This window comes from Notamacropus eugenii, chromosome 1 (genome assembly GCF_028372415.1).
Source record: "Notamacropus eugenii isolate mMacEug1 chromosome 1, mMacEug1.pri_v2, whole genome shotgun sequence".
NCBI lineage: Eukaryota > Metazoa > Chordata > Mammalia > Diprotodontia > Macropodidae > Notamacropus > Notamacropus eugenii.
Genome location: NC_092872.1, coordinates 305,254,804 through 305,272,162, shown reverse-complemented (window position 1 = coordinate 305,272,162; position 17,359 = coordinate 305,254,804). Strand labels below are relative to the sequence as shown.

General features: G+C 35.0%; 1 protein-coding gene across 3 annotated transcripts in view; it reads right to left on the bottom strand.

Moving 5' to 3' along the window:
- Positions 1 to 3,560: 3,560 nt before the first annotated feature.
- HIF1A (hypoxia inducible factor 1 subunit alpha) overlaps positions 3,561 to 17,359 on the bottom strand; it is a 50,530-nt gene continuing 36,731 nt past the window's right edge. For all 3 annotated transcript variants that reach the window (XM_072629401.1, XM_072629400.1, XM_072629399.1), the window contains exons 9-15: positions 14,648 to 14,868; positions 13,542 to 13,813; positions 11,034 to 11,156; positions 10,344 to 10,747; positions 6,904 to 7,012; positions 6,322 to 6,448; positions 3,561 to 5,159 (exon numbers count right to left, since the gene is read on the bottom strand). In XM_072629401.1, coding sequence (XP_072485502.1) covers positions 5,008 to 5,159; positions 6,322 to 6,448; positions 6,904 to 7,012; positions 10,344 to 10,747; positions 11,034 to 11,156; positions 13,542 to 13,813; positions 14,648 to 14,868 — 1,408 coding nt within the window. In that variant the 3' untranslated portion in view covers positions 3,561 to 5,007. The remainder of the gene's footprint in view (positions 5,160 to 6,321; positions 6,449 to 6,903; positions 7,013 to 10,343; positions 10,748 to 11,033; positions 11,157 to 13,541; positions 13,814 to 14,647; positions 14,869 to 17,359) is intronic.

Genomic DNA, 17,359 nt, shown 5'->3' with positions numbered 1-17,359 from the left:
TTGGAGCCAGAGGAGCTGAGGTCCGGGCTTGGCCATGACACCTACAGTAACTGTGTCCGTGACAAGCCACCTAACCGCTTCTGAGCCGGTTTCCTCATTTGCAAAACGAGGGGATAAAACATCGGTGTCCGTCATACATGATTATCGTGAGGCTCCAATGGGGAAAAAGAAGTAAAAGTGCTTTTCAAACCTTAATGGACTAGATAACCGTCAGCTATTATTTAGATTCACCTGGACTGAATATTCAGCTTTTGCAGGGGTGGAAAAGGCATGGATTATGGAACTGCTTAAAGAATGTGAAAAAAGTCGAGGCAGTTATTTTCAGTATTCATTGCATTTTTGTCAAACCAAACTAGCAAATTGTTTGCAAAAGTTATCACAACAGTGCACTTTTAGGGACTTCTGTAAAAAGTTTTGTTCTTTAGCTTTTAATGTTTCGTGTCCACTTCAGGTGTTTCCTGTAAAAAATTTTTGTTTGGAATGGTACCGGTAGTTATGATCAATTTAAACTAAAACCAAAATAATTGTCATTGTAATGTCATATTATACAAGTAAAACAAGATTCCCAAATGAGGCCTGGATTAAGAGGAAAAAATTACCAAACTAGGACTCAGATATTACAATTTGTGCGTAACACTAGTATTTATTCTTATGCTGTCTTATCAATAAAGAAATCTGGACTCATCAGAATAGGGTGAAATCAGTACTCAACAAGCATTCATTGAACAACTATTATGTTCTTAACAAAGAACAAAAAGACCTCAGTCTGGATTCTGGTTCTGTTAAATTAGCTCTCATTTTAGGCAAATTAACCTCATGAACTTGTCTAATTTGTAAAATAAAGACACCTGTTATCACCCACCAGCCTCACAGAATTTATAGGAAAACCAGATTAACATGTAACGACTAACAACAAAAACATGTAACAAACTCAAAATCTATAATGCTCTAGTATAAACTATATTATAATCACCATTTGAGTTCTTCAAAATCAGTCAGTAGATTAACCAAATTTCATTTTCTTTCATTTGTTCATTTGAAAAATCAATATATTAGTGTGGCCTTCGTATGGCTTTTTGTAGGGAGATTTCTCCAAAGAAGCAAGTTAGGCTACTTAAAGTAAAATGTAAAGTTCACATCAGGTAGTGTAGCGCACCTTGGGATCAATCTATTTAACAGATCAAAGAACCTAGTATTTCCTATTGGAACAGCAGAGGATTTTGTGTGGCTATGTCCCCTTCCAACCATCTATTATCTTTTAACCTTTCTGCTCCAACTTTAATCCCTTGCTCTCCCTTTCCTGTGTTTTTCCAAACATGTTAATTTAATATTTGAATACTAATTTACAAGCAAACACTTTCAGTGTGAAAACTGTGAAAAAAGTATTTATTAGGCACTTACTATAGGCAAAGTACTGTACTAAGCACTGGGGATACAAATGGAAAAATCACGAAAGTTCTAGCTCACATTCCAGAAGGGTTCCAGAACAGGCCATATGAAAAGGCTCAAGGGTCATGAGGGTGCTTTTAGTAAGAGTGGCCCATATAAGATTTCATAAAACACAACTTTATACTTTCTTTGTGAAAGATTAGTATTGGCTAGCTTTTTTAAGGTAACAGTAAACTTAAGGAACAAGCAAAACTTCGAAACTCAGACCCTCAATTCTTTCTACCGTGATTGCATTTTATCTTAGCTCTATATTTTAATATACTAACACTTTTAAGGTTTGGAAAACACTTTTATCTCATTATTATCTTATTTTATCCTCAGGACCCCTTGGGATAGATGCTATTTCCATTTACAGATGAGGAAACTAAGGCTGAAAGGTTATGTGACTGGCCCAGTGTCTACTGCTCATGAGAACAGACCCAAAAATTTGAATTATGTTTTAGAGAAATTTGTCAGGTCACTTGGCAGAGAAGAGTGACCAGGAAAGCAAGTTGCCTCTCTACTCAGATTCTGAAAGACTTACATTGTGTAGAATTTTGATAAAGGTTTCCCACCCAGAAACCCATGAGCCCCACAAAAGCAGTTAAGCAATATTGTCAAGAGGGTAGCCTGAAAATAAGGTAGTCTTAGATGTAATTGTAACCCAAACAGAAGCTTGGGGTAAACCCTTCTGGAGTTCCTGGATGTGGTAACTGAAAACAAGAATGCTTTAGGTGGATCTGGGACCTGGGGGAATCAGAAATACCTTGTAGCTATCTCTGGCATTCCCAGAGTTACTAGGGTCAAGTGACATTCTGGATGTTGACAACCTTTAATCACGAGGCTGTATTTAAACAGTATAATAATTTTTCCCCAACAATATAATAATACTTTTTCCCATAGCTACTGTCTGAGGTTTTATTTGAACTCAGGCCTTCCTGGCTCCAAGTCTAACACCTCCATTTATGTTTCTAGTTATAATCTTCAATATCAGGTCTTATTTCATTCCCACATGAACTGAAAATGCTAAATATAATTTTGCTTCCACTTATCCTTTTGACAATTTATTAGATCCAGTAAATCTTATTCCTAAATTGAGTCCGTTTCAGTTCCCAGATCTTGTTTGTTCCAAGGAGAGTCTCACTTTATTGCTTCATTTAACGTAAGTGACCTTGGATTCTCTAAGGCACAAGATCTTCAGGTCTACCAAGGTGGAAAAGCTTTAAAATGGGCTGGCAAGACACTATGGCTTTATCATCTGAAGACCACCTAAACTCAGAAAGGCTGATCAATCACTCAAAGCTCAGCTTTAAGATGAATTTTTTTTGTATTTTGGGCCATAGCAATGTCTGCAAGGAAGGGTTGGCAATTCATGTCACTTAATACCCACACCAAGATAACTTGATATATTTTGCTTATCAAAATTATTAATTATTCAAAGGCCCATTGAAGTTTATAAAAATTATATCCAATCAAAGTTAAAATGTTCTTCAAAATAGGCTGTATCAAGAAACTATTCTGATAGATAAAATCTATCACTTTTTATTTTCCTTTTAGAGTATGGATCAAACAATTATTTTGACATCATTTTTATCTATGACTCAATTCATTAGGTTTAATAACCTGAAGTAAGGGACTTGATACCTTTGGCACCGAATACCTTATTTTTCCATAAGGCACATAATCACTAGACTTTAGACTTTACGTCAGGAGATCTGGTTTCTAGTCCAGGCTGTGCTGCACGTACAAGTTGTATAGTTAAGAAAGCACAAGATTTGGAGTAAGAGACACTGGGTTTTTGCCCATCACTAACAGTGTGGTCTTAGGCAAGTAATAACCACTGTAGAGCTTAGTTTCCTCATTTACTGGACCAGAACAGGAGTTAACCTTTTTATGTGTCATGAACGGACCTCCCACCTTGGCAGTCAGGTGAAGCCTATGAAACCATTTTCAGAATAAAGTTTTACATGAAAAAAATACAAAAGAAACCAATTATATTGAAAGTTATTAAAATATGAAAAGGTTCAGAGGTTAAGGATCCGTGGATTAGATAATCACAAATGTCCCTTTTAGTTGTTTATTAATATATACAATATCCATTATTTCTTATTGACTCACCCCAGCCAAAGTACTGACATTGTATCATTTTAATATTTATAATTTTTAAAATACCTAAACAAATATTCCCTAAAACACATCCCTTTATGATAGGATAATAGGGCTTAATATTACTCAACATGACACGGATTTCACAAAATATTACTTAAGATGATAATACAATAAGAGATAACTTTAACAGTAGAAATAGTCAAGACAAATTTAAATTTTGCAAAATACTTGAAGGCAAGTGAACAATTTTAAAAGGTGTGGCTACATTAGGATTCAAATACTGTTTGCTGATGAAACAATTCTTAGAGGGCCTGGTCCACATAAAATGTTTATTGATGTAACAAAACAATACAGTTAGTGTTAGATCCAACCACAAACAACAAAAAGAATAAGGAAATGAAAAATTTGTACAATACCCATAGAAAAACAAGATGTTTAATGTGACAACTATATATTCCTAAAATAAGGTTTCTAAAAATATATTCAGTTATTGAAATCTATATAAAAACATGAAGATGTTAATAGCGACAAAGTGCATGAAACCAAAACGTCAAATATTGAGCAACTTTGCTAACAACGCATGATTTATTATTTATTTATACAATCTGCTCAAAATATCACCTATACCACACAGGGTAAGCAGAACATTTAGATTTAATATCTGTTACACAATATTAGCATAAACTTGCACAACTACAGGTAGGGTTTTGTTGTCTTTTGAACTGGCAGTGACTACAGAAATGTTAAATCTCTCTAAATTAAGAGAATTTATCCAAATAAATGCTGCGAGATCTTTGAGATAAAACCCCTGTTTTTCTATACAATGTAAATAGCTTCACTCATTTTAATCATAAACCATACAGCATTTAAGAACCATTATTATATGACCAACAATGACATACTCCAGATTTAACAACTTCATAGGCAAACAAAATTTTCTTAAAAACTAGTCTTATAAATGCAGAATATATTGCATGAGGAACTGCTGGTATTTTTTTTTTTTTTAAGAAAATATATTGTGCGATTGTGGCTACGACTTACTGCTGATAAAAGCATTATTGTTTATGAAAAAATTGAGTAAAACCGTAAAAATTTTTCAACTGCCTATGATCATGATGAAAGCTACTGCCAGTTTAACTATACTGGCATTTCATTAATAAGAATTCAACAAGGGACAAATTCCCTAGCCAAAAATAAATAAATAAAAAGGTGCATATTTTAACATTGCTACGATAGTGTACTATATGGTTTAAATACCAAAGAATTATAAAAACGCACTGTTTCTGATCCATTAAAGAACATACTAAAAAGACCATTAAAGTAAATAAAGTAGAAAGGGGACCAAAACTGAACTAACTGAATTTGTGCAGTATTGTAGCCAGGCTTCTAAAATCAGATATAGAAAATATAAATAGACTGCTTTAGGTGATGATTCACCACTGTCCAAAAGGAATGAGTATTGTGAAAAGCTCAGTTAAGTTGATCCAAAGCTCTCTGTAATTCTTCACCTTGCAGCAGGTTTCTATTTCCTTGTATAGGAACATTAACTTCACAATCATAACTGGTGAGCTGTGGTAGTCCACTTTCATCCATTGATGGGCCCAGGAGTCTACTTACTAAATCTAAAGAAAAAGAAACATCTCTTAGAAAAGCAGATATGTTACAAAGCTGCGTAACAAACTGACAGAACCTCGTCTGATAACTAGTTTTGCAGCCATCCATATTCGCATTTTCTTTAACATGTAGAGGTGTAGAATACTACCCAAAGACCATCAGGAAAACCTTAGATACTCAAAGTAGGTAATTTGTATAAATCTGAGGCAGCAGTTGATTGTCAATATACTGAAAAGGGAAAAAAAGGGCAATGTTTAAGCACCTAGGTGTTATTCTACTTGCTTAGGCAGGGAGGAATCAAATAAAGAGGAAGAATGGCAACAAAAATATTGGAAAAATACTACAGTTTTAGAATTAGCCAATATGGATTTTATTCTAGGCTCTGCTAAGCCTATCTAACTTTAGGATTGTCATTTATTTTCTGGGCTCAGTGTTCTCATTTAAAGAATGACAGAATCTAAGAACTGGAAGGGACCTTAAGAATCATCTAATCTAACTCACAGACTAAAGAAGTTTCGACTATACATATCGAACAGGTGGTCAGCTAGCTTCGGCTTAGAAACCTCCAAGGAGGGGGAATCTTCCTCTCCCCATCCCGCGCCCCCCCCCTGCACCTATCACACTTTTGGGTGGCTCTGTTAGGAAGATTTTTCTTAATCAAGCTTAAATCTTCCTCCTTGAAACTCCTACCTATTTACTCCTGATTCAGTTCACTGGGCCCAAGTAAAACAAAGCATCTAATCCTTCCAATATTTAATAATAAAATAATAAATAAAAAAATAAGCCTAATATTTAAAACTAATGTCTTTTGGGTCTTCTCTTTTTGGTTAAACATGACCAGTTCCTTTAACCAATCTTCATAAAATGTTTTACAAACGGGTTATATAATCTTTAAGATTCCTTCCTGCTCAAATTTTACAAATATAAGGGCAAAATGAATAGTTCCCGTTTTACTTTGGGTTGAATATGCACAATTTGCCTCCATAATTTTCTTCGACATTAACTCCAGAAGCTCAGACATGTTGAAGATAAATATAAATTTTCAAAGCTATTTTACCTTGTTCACCTCCATTACTACAAATGATTAATTTAATCATACCTCATTTTTCTCAAACTTGTTTTAGTTACTTGTTTCATGTGATGCTATGAGGAAAAACAGAGAAAACTAACCAGAGGGTATTAAGATGACTGTCTTTTGCTCTGCTCCATTCTGTTCATTAGATTTGCATCCTTTTACACGTTTCCAAGAAAGAGATATAGTAGCTCCAGGATCATCTGGTTGCTGATGTAATGATCCCTAAAAATAGGAAGATAACTGAAATTCCACTCAATGAAATCTTTACAGAGAAAGCTAGGAAATCACTCCTAAACCAACAATATATCAGGATACCATCTGCTAGACTATGCTAAATCCTTACCCATTCTTTTTAACAATATGCCATTGTGTTGAAGAGATAGTTATTTCTATAACCAAAGGACTAACTGCCAACTATGCAAAAATCAATCTGTAGAAAATGATTTCAAACAAAATTTATTAGCATATATTTAAATGACAGCTATATTCATTGATTTATTCAACTAGTACTTCTGTTCCTTATATCAACAAATGAAAGGCTTTGGAAAACAGAAGACCACAATAAGTATATTCTCAAATTTGGATAAACCTTCAATATTTGGAAAAAGAAATAAATTATTACATAGTTCAGAAAATCTGTCAGGTAGAGAAGTATATATACACAAACCAACACTTACAATTCCTACTGCTTGAAAAAGTGAACCTTCATGTTCCATTTTCCTTTTTCTCTGAGAATTCTGCAAAGCTAATATCTTTGGATTAAGCTCCTCATCTATAGCAGTAGTTCTGAAGAGAAAATAAAATCATTCTAATTTGAATAGGCTATAAACAACTTTAAATTATTAGCAAGCCTCATTTATCTGGAATGTCAAGTTTATATTACTGAAGTACTGAAACTTTTTTTAGCAATTATTTTGAATGGAGAGCTTTCAAAGGGTTGCCTCCAGTATTACTTTGGTATGTAGCACTTATTTCTTGGTTCCAAGTTACATTCAAGAGAATACAGATTTCAGGATAAAGTACCTGTAGGTAAGCAAGGTGATTCTTCTATCTCACCACAGCTGTAAGCCCAAGTTTTAAAAATATTACATTTTTCTTGGCCTTATGTGATTGTCTTTAAATAAAGCTACAGCTTACAAGTTCTCATCACTGCATGGGGCTGATCCCCGCCACCCCACAGCTTAATTAAAAAAATTTAAAAAGACCCAAAATCACTTTCTTGTAAACACCTATCAAGTACTAAAAATTACACAAATTCTTGATGAATGAACAAGGTCCTAGAATAACACTGTTTTTTGTCCTGTGTATCTTTAACCACTCGCAATTCAGCAGTTTTGTACATGCAGCAGACATTCCATGTGAGAATGGACTTTTAGTGCATACCTAATATACAGAAAGGTAGTTGAGGTGATCCTGGACTATCATGTAGCTGCAGACAAAATTAAGTACTGTACATTACTTCCGAAATACTATCTAAAGTAAAAGTTGAAGACATAAAAGCTGACAAAATAATGCACAACAATTTCAAGGCTTGACAACAGTTTGGTTCTCAGTGCTTCTTTTTTATATCCTAGAGATGGTTGAGGAGTAAGTATCATGTAAGTTGGTCCTTGAAAGAAGGGAAACTTTTAATTAGAATTGGGAAATTGAATTTTTGTTCACCTCTATGGCTAGAACAAATACATAGTAATAGAAGAAAAAATATGAATACGATGATGGGTGATCCAAGAAAATAGTAAAACAAGTAAATTATAGCTAAACCATGATGGGCCTTGAATACCTTGGAAGAGAGAGTTTGTACTTCTATTCAGCTGGCAAAGGGGAGATGTTGATTTTTTTTTTTTTTAAACAAGGGAAAGGAGTGATGTGATCAAAGCTATGCATTACAAAGACAGTATGAAGGATATTATGAAGTCTGGAACAGAAGTTCTGGGTACAGGGAGAATGATTAGGAAGCCATTACAGTAGTTTGAGAGGTGATAAGAACCTGAATTAGCATAGTGGAAAGCAGTATAGAAGAGGACAAATTTGAGCTAAGATCAACAGGACTTGTGAATGGCCTAAGAGAAGAATTAAAGATAAAACCAAGGGTTCAAGCATTTTCCAATGTTTACTGAATTGTCAAGGCCAGGATGAATGGAACGATAGTGATGTCTTTAATAAAGGAATGGAATTTAAGAAGATAGTAGGTTTCTGAGGAAAGGTAATGAATTCAGACAGACAGATGATGGAGCCAAGGTACAGAATGAAAAATACATTTCTGGATACAACCAACATGGGAATTTGTTTTACCCAATTATGTATATTTGCAACAAGGGTTTTTATTTCCCTTTTAAAACTTGAGGTCTGGGATTTGAGGAAGAGAGCTCAGGAGGGGAGGTTTCTCTCCCTATTTCAGTTCATATTCCACACTTCTGCCAAAGTGATTTTCCTTAAACACAGAGATAGCCATGTCAGCTCTCCTACTCTATTACCTTCAGTGGCTGCTCTCTATTTCCTCTAGGATTCAACATAAACTTCTGTTTAGTTTTTAAAGCCCTTCAAAACTTTGCCCCAACTTATCTTCCCAACCTCACTGTACATTAATCTTCCTCTTGCACTTGGCAACACAGCCAAACTGGCTTGCTCTGATTCTTACACATGACACTCCATTCCATCTTTGCATGGACCAATACCTTTGCATGGACTACTTCCCCACGCTTCCAATACACTCTCCTCACTTCTGCCTCAAATAATCCTCTCTTCCTTCAAGATACAACTTATACATTATCTTCTACATAATGATTTTCCTGATACCCTTACTATTGTCTTCTTCAAACAATTTTATATTTATTTTCTTTATATGTATATGTGTGTGTAACATACGTTGTTTCTTCCAAGTAGAGATGGTTTTATTCATTAACTTGAATCCCTAACACTCAGAATAGTGGCTGACACATAGGCACACTTAAATACTTACTGGAAGACAGAGGGAGGAAGAGATATAGTAAACTGTAGTATCAAAGAAACCAAGAGAGTTAAGAGAAAAAAGGAAGAGGTGGCAAAACCATGTTAAATAGGGCAATAGTTCCCACCTATTGTCTCTATCATAGCTGATTGAAAATATAGTCACTTTGGATGTAACCTAGAGTCCTCAATTTTATCTTTGATCTCATTAAAATGAAAATTTCTAAAGAGAAGTTTCTAACTTACAAATGTTATGCTTCATATGTTTAAGTCAGTTTAGAACATAGAAAAAATACTATGAATAGAATTTAGATACGTAGCTTATCCCTAATAAATCTCTTTAAGGCACAGTGTTGCTGAAATACTAAACATTTGCATTGAAAAGAAGTACCCTTGTAATTCATAAGTAAGTGAAACAGAAAAAAGAAACTGAAGCATCAACAAGATGAAAACCACACAACATATATACACATTTTAGTTAATGGTCCGCTTGTTTCAAGTTAAATAGTATGTCACAAATTTTAAAAAGAGATATACATACAAGATATACATCTTATTTCTTCTTGTTGCCAAACTCAAAGAAAAATAAGAGGGGAAGGATGATGAGGGAATTTAATGTTAAGAGTTTCAATAAAGATTGAGCAGCAGATCAGGAACCTCAAAAACAGTTGAATACATAATGAAGTAGAATAGGGAGAAAGCCTGTTGATACAAAGAGAATAAAGTCAGTATAGCTAGGGTAAGTTGAGAGCCATGATTGAAGTACACTGGGAATAAGAATAAAATACTTTTCTAGTGAGTTAAAGAAGAACCCTAGGGGCTAGGATATCCAGAAGTTAGTAACAGCTAGGGTAGTTACATAATAATTGTAGGAAGTGCAAATTAAGAACAAATTCTTGGTGTAGCTATACACATGAGCTCTGAAAATAATACTGACACCCTAAGGAACTAGATAGTGGAGGTGTCCTAACTGTCCAATATTTATTTCAAAGAAAATGACAATGAAGTTAAAAAGACAAAAAAAGCAAGAACAGATTTAGGAAAGCAGTTTTACATGTACTTGCTTTAAATTTCAACAAAATTATTTTGAAATACAATATGATGCTATTATAAAAGTCTCAATTTTTCTCAATAACAAATTAAAGATTTTTTATGTAAAGAGTATTAATACCTTTGACTCAAAGCAACAGACAACAGATTAGGACTTCTTGGATGAGACTTCTCCATTTGTTCTATCATCATTCCTTTTCCAGCTCTGTCAGGAGAGACTGTCCGACTTCGATTCCCATCATATGGTGATGCTGGGGCACTGGCAGTTTCATTAATTACGTAAACAGAATACGGAGATGCTATCAATACTTTATTGTCATTTGTACCTTCTGTCTTCACTGTTTTAACTTCATCGCTGGTGGTGTGTTCTTGTGTTTGAGATTGCTGAAAAATGTTAGCGGTGCTCACACTTTGAGAACTTGTAGAAGTATTTTCTAATGGTGAAAGTTGATCAAAGGAACGCAATTGAAAGTCATCATCCATTGGGATGTAAGGAGCTAACATTTCCAAGTCTAAATCAGTGTCCTTAAAAAAAAAAAACATACACAAGATATTTTGCCACGAGAACAAAGTTTTCAATTGGTAACACTAGTATAATAATTGTCTGTACTTTTAAAACATTACCAAAAGTATACCATAACTAGTCACTTAAACAATATGGAAAAGAAAAAGTCTTGAAATTTCCTAGTTCTGTCATGTACATGCAGCAGACAGAATGAGAATTGACTCTTAATTCATACTGAATGAATATACAGAAAGGTATTTTGGGAAATATCATTTACCCCAAAACTAAAAAAAAAAAATTACATACCTGAGTAGAAAAAGGATTCTTTGCTTCTGTGTCTTCTGCGAAAAGTTTCTCCACTAATTCCAACTTGAATTCATTGGCCATATCATTATCCACATCAAAACAATATTCACTGGAACTGCTAGGCTGTAAAAATAAATTAAATGAATTATACTTATTATTCTCCCCTATCTCCAAATTTTGTCAGATTTTAAAATGTATGCAAAATATTTCTTGAAGAACATACAATTTTATATCCATTTCTTTGGTGAGGCTTTCACTGATAGATAAGAGAAGTCAGTAAGTTTATATGGTGAGCAAGTTTATCCTTTCAGTTCTGGAGATAGTAAAATAGTGCCCAATTGTCCTTCAGAACCTAGCCAAGCCCAGAAGACTTGATATTATCATGTGTTTAGACCAGTTAAATAATGATAAACTTGTAACGCTGGCTGATAAATGGATGGCCAAAAAAGTGATGAGTTGGGCACATACACATATCACAGTTTTTTCAGTGTGTCTAAAGTCAAGATTTGTGTGATGTAGTACTGCCAAACTATATACAGGTTGTCTTATTGTTAACTTCTGGCATCACACCTAATTCTGCTGCGTATTCCTGACTGGCTAATTGTCCTGGAACATAAAATAATGATAAGGTAGGACATGCTTTAAGAAACCTGATTCCACCCTAATTTCTTAGAATTACAAGTTCCTAGGCTGGGAGAAATGTATCATTTCATCTTTGTATCTAAGAGCCTCGAATGGTACATTGCGAATGGTAGGGGCTTAGTAATGGTTCAGATTTCCTCTCTTCCTTAAAAAACTTTCACTAGATACTATTACTGTCCCTTCAAGCTACCAGTCTTCTCTTTTCTCCTTTTCATATCTAAATTCCTAGAAAAAAAAAAACCTACACATAACTCCACTTCCTTTCTTTCTCAACCCCTTATCTGGTTTCTGACCCTACCACTCTACTGAAGTTTATCAACTAAAGCTACCACTCTTCTCCCTTTACCTTTTCATATCTAAATTCCTAGGACAAAACAAAAAAGACCTCTACTTCACCGTTTTTCAACCCTTTTGTTATCTGACTTCTGACCCTACTACTCTAACAAAGGTTAAACATCTGCTCTACTACTCTACTGCTAAAATTATCCAGTGATCTTAATCACTAAATCCAATGGTCTTTCCTCAGACCATGTGGATGTCCCATCATCATTTCAAACTCAACACACCTAAAACAAAATTCAAAAACATGCCTTTGTTCCAACCTGAGCTCTCTGAAGCTCTTGAAATTACTGACCACACCCCTCTTCCTGGATATAATCTTTTTTTTGTATTGACATTTTTATTTTAGGTTTTGAGTTCCAAATTCTATCCCTCTCTTCCCAAGACAGTAAGCAAATGGATATAGGTTATTTATGTGCAATTATGTAAAATATTTCCACATTAGTCATTTTGTACAGAAGTCTCAATTAAAATTTGAAAAACAAACAAAAGATAAGCTCTTTTCTGCTGACCACCATAACACTACTTCTTACCATCTCCCACCTTCCCTTATAGGTCATTTTTCGTGTCATTATCTACCTTCTAAGTGGGGGTGTTGACCAAGGCTTTATCCCATAGCCTTTTCTCCCTTCTGAACATAGTTTTGCATCATCATCTTTCTGCTGAACAGTTCATCCTAGACCTATCATAAATTCAATAGTCCAAAACAAAACATCATTTTTCCTACCAAATCCCACTCTCCTCCAAATGTCCCTATTTTTGTTGAGGGCACCACTAGAAAAAAATTTTTTTTTTCACTTAGATTGACAATCCAGGAGTCAGGGGAAAACTTTCACTCATCTCCAATATCCAATTTGTCAAATCTTGTTCCTTCAACTTCTGTGTGTCTTGTCACCTATCACCTTCCCACCTCTTACACTGCCAATACTCCAGTTCAGGTCCTCATTACCTTTCTTCCAGACAGTTTTAATAACCTCCTAATTGCTTCCGTGCTTTCAGTTTTACCTTTTTCAATCCTCTCCACAAAGCTGCCAATTTAATATTGCTAAGATAGAGCTCTGCCTCTGCTACTTTTCTACTCAAAATTCTTCAGTGCCTTCCAGTCTGTTGCCTCTATGATAAAAGTACAGAATTCTCAACCTGGTCTTGTAGAATTTAGTTCCAACTTTTTTTCCCAAACTTATTTTATATTATCATGAACTGTACATTTTAAGTAATGCATAGGGTGTTTCACTAATTTCATCTTTGCCCTCCCCACCAATATCTGAAAAACACTCTTACTTCTACTTCTCAAAATACTTAGTTCCTGACTGCTCTACTTGGTGCTATCTTCCTCTTAAAATTATCTTGTTGATCATTTATGTTTGCATATTTATCTCCTTTTAGGAACATAAGTATTCCATGTCATAACACTTAAGTGCTTGAGCTGAAAATAAAATTTGAATCAAATTTCTAGAATTTCTTATATAGAAAAAATTTAGTTTTGAAAGAAAACAAAAATATTCCATTCTAGTGTAAGATACCGACCTCAGGTGAACTTTGTCTAGTGCTTGCATCAGAAGGACTAGCTGGACGATCCTGTATTTGAGGCATGGTAAAAGAAAGTTCCAGTGGCTCTTGATTTGGCTCTAATTTCAGTGCAACTTCTTGATTGAGTGCAGGGTCAGCATTGCTACGAAGCGGTTTTGTAGTTTCAGAGGTGGGCAGTGGAGACATTGCCAAATTTATATTCTGTAATTTCTCACTAGATGAGGGGAGCATGACATCATTGTATAATGGAACTTCAAGTTGTTGCTCATCTGTTTATGGAATAGTGGTAAGGAAAAATTAATCTGTAGGATATCTTTATAACCTCATTAAATTAAAAGCATATGTCCCTGTATACTGAATACTTGATTTTATCAAACAGCAAAAACTGTACTATGAACTTTTTAAGAGAAAAGTCTACAAAAGTTATGGGATACAGATATACTTAAGTATATTATTCTTAATATTTTAATATGCTATTCAAAGTAATTACTAATTGGATATATCACTGAAAAAAGTTTTTTGTCCATACTCTGTACTTCTAAACTCTGGTTTGGAAATGCTTTTATTTGCAGAGCCTGAGGATACGTGCAACAGTGCGGTTTTTTTTTTAGCCTTTAATGAAACAATACTTGTTGTGATGCAATTGTATTAAACTGCTCAAGCTCAAAAATTAAATGAGAGCAGGATACCCAATTAAGCAAAGCACATCAAACATTATATGAGTAAGAACACACTGAAGCATAATTGCAATGTTAACAGAAATGGAAATGCTTGGAAACAAGAGTAGCAGAGAGACAAGCAAATTTATGAAGGAAGCTAAGGCTCACAAAATAAAAACAGTAAAATGAAAAAACACTACAAGTGGTTACACCAGCATGAAATTCTGCTGAGCTAGCTCTTTGCTCCAATGGTTCCAACAGAGAAATGACACATTTCATACTCATGTCTATCTATTTTCACACGTATTTGTATATAAAATTAGTCTGAAGCAACTGTCTTTAAGCACCTGGTTCAATAAAGGATGATAACTAAAACTAGATATAGCTCACTCTTTACTACATGGATTACTTTAGCGGTAAGTACATTATTAAATATCTACCCACCATTATTGTCAAAGTCCAAAGATATGATAGTATCTCCAGCAGCTGGGGCTAATAAAGTTAAAGCATCTGGTTCCTTCTTAAGTTTATCAAAAAGGCTGCTGGTATCTTCTGTTTCAACCTTGGTCAACAACTGAGTTATTTTCATATCAACTGCTTCCACTGGTTTTAGCATACATTCTGTTTGTCCAAGGGAGAAAATCAAGTCGTGCTGAACAATTCCACTATGACAAAGGTAAAGAGATATTAGTAAGCTTTAAATAAGCATTTGATACTGTAAGTAAAACCATCAGATTGGCATTCTTTCTTAAAATCTACTAATAACACATTTTATGAAAAAGGAAAGTTATTCAGTTTTACTTTCACAGCTTAATCTGTATAGCATATATTACTTAGGCTCAAAAACTCAAATGACATACTAGTTTTATAAATTGTATCTACTCTCAAATAGACTGAGTAAAACAAAATCTTCAGACCTTATCAGATAGTCATTAGGCATTTGTTAAATGTCCACTATGAGCCAAGAACTATGTTAAGTATCGAGAATACAAAAACAGTCCCTGTTCTCAAGAGGCTCACAGTTTAATAGTGAGACAACATGAAAACAATTATGTACAAAGATGAAATGCAGCATAAATTGGAGATGATCAATAAAGAGAAGGCATTAAGTGTTAATGGGGAATTAGGAAAGGCTTTTTGTAGGAGACGGGATTTTAATTGTAAACTGAAAAAAGTCAGGGAAGTGAGGAGGTAGAAATGAGGAAGATATGGGAGGATGACCAGAAAGGTAAAAGAGGAGAGGATGTAAAGGGTTTTGAAGATTTATTTGATCCTGGAGATAACAGGGAGTCCACTGGAGTTGACTGAATTGGGGAGGTGAGGTGGGTAAGATAAGATCAGACTTGAGCTTTAGGAAGATCAATTTGGCAACTGAGTAGAGGATGGACTGGAGTGGAAAAGAGGCTTGTGGTACAGCCTGACCAGCAGGCTAGGATACTAGTTGAGATATGAAGTGATAAGGGGCTACACCAGGGTGGTGGTAGTATCAGGGGGAAAAAAGGGGGCATATGCAAGGGATGGTATGAAGGGAAAATTGACAGGACTTTGGAAATAGATTAGATATAGGGTGGGGGGGACGGTACTGAGAGAGTGAGGAGTTAGATGGTGATGGCCTCAGAATAATATATAAAATTTCAGAAGTAGGGAAGGTTTGAAAAGAAAGATAATGAGTTCAGTTTTGGACATGTAGAGCTGAAGATATTTACAAGACATTCAGTTTAAGATGTTCAATGGGTAGTTGGAGATTGGAGACTAAGGTTTAAGAGAGAGGTTAAGGTTGGATAAACAGATCTGAGAATCATTAGCTATAGATGATAACTGAATCCCCAAGAACTACTGAGTTTAACAATCTTTCCATAAGTACACTATCATTAAAATGATTTGCTGAGTGCCAGTTTGTTGGGTTGGTCAAATATACATTAAATAGATATGGCTTTTTCCCTCTATGTAATGATAATTAATAGACAAGATTAAGGATTTACAGAAATATAAGAATTATAACATTTATGCCAGGGACAAAGATCTGAGTCAGTTTTGCAATTTTAAGAAAATAAATGCCACTTTTTCAATTAACCAGTTAAAACATAATGGGAGAGTTGGATTTTAGCAATCCTTTGATACATTACATCAATGCCACATGAAGACAAATGCAAATGTCATTTAGCGGCACACTCTACCAACCAATTTGCTTAAGTTCACGTGTTCCATCTTTTTCTATAACCCTTCTTCCCCAAGATGGTTTATATTTGCTTTCTTATGTACTGCATATTATTTGCTTACTTTCACCTCTTTGCCTTCACATATTACTTTACCCAGTACCCTCATTCTTCCTTGGCCAAATCATTTAACAATTATAAATTCTTTTAGTTTAAAAATTACTTCCTCCAGAAAATCTTCACTAGAAAACCCTAGATTCCATTTTCTTATATGTATTTATTCAATTTGTGGTTCCATGTAATACATTCATGCATTTACTTGTATGTTTGTTCTATCTTCCCCATTTAGAATATAGGGCTATTGGGAGCACAGATCATCATTTTCTGTGGGCAGAAAGAGGAAGGTGGAGTATGACGATGGTGGAGTGAAATCCATGAAGTTTTTGGGAAATGAAGAGTTGGCAGGGCCTCTGAGTCTTCTTTGCTGGGCTTTTGGAAGAGTTATAGCTCCACCAGCATTCCAATCTGAGGGGCAGAGGCCACAAAGAGTTCTGAGGAGGTGGAGCACCAAAGCTTGAAGCAGTCTCCTTTGATGATGAAAATTACTTTGGATACTGAATGGAGGATGAACTGGAGTGGGGAGACTTGAGACAGGCAGACCTACCGGCAGGCTATCACAGTAGTGCAGGCATGAGGTGATGAGGGCCTGCACTAGAGTGGTGGCAGTGTCAGGGAAGAGAAGGGGGGCAGTATTTGAGACATGGTGCAAAGGTAAAATCAACAGGCCTTGGCAACAGAATGGAGAAGGGGCAAGGGAGGGGGGAGGAGGAGTAAGAAATAGTGAGAAGTTAAGGATGACACCTAGATTATAAACCTGGGGAACTGGGTCGTGGTGCCCCTGACAATAACAGGAAGTTTGGAAGAGGGGAAAGTTTTAGGGGAAAGAAAATGAGTTCAATTTTAGACAGCTTAAGCTGACATCCAGTTCTAGATATCTAAT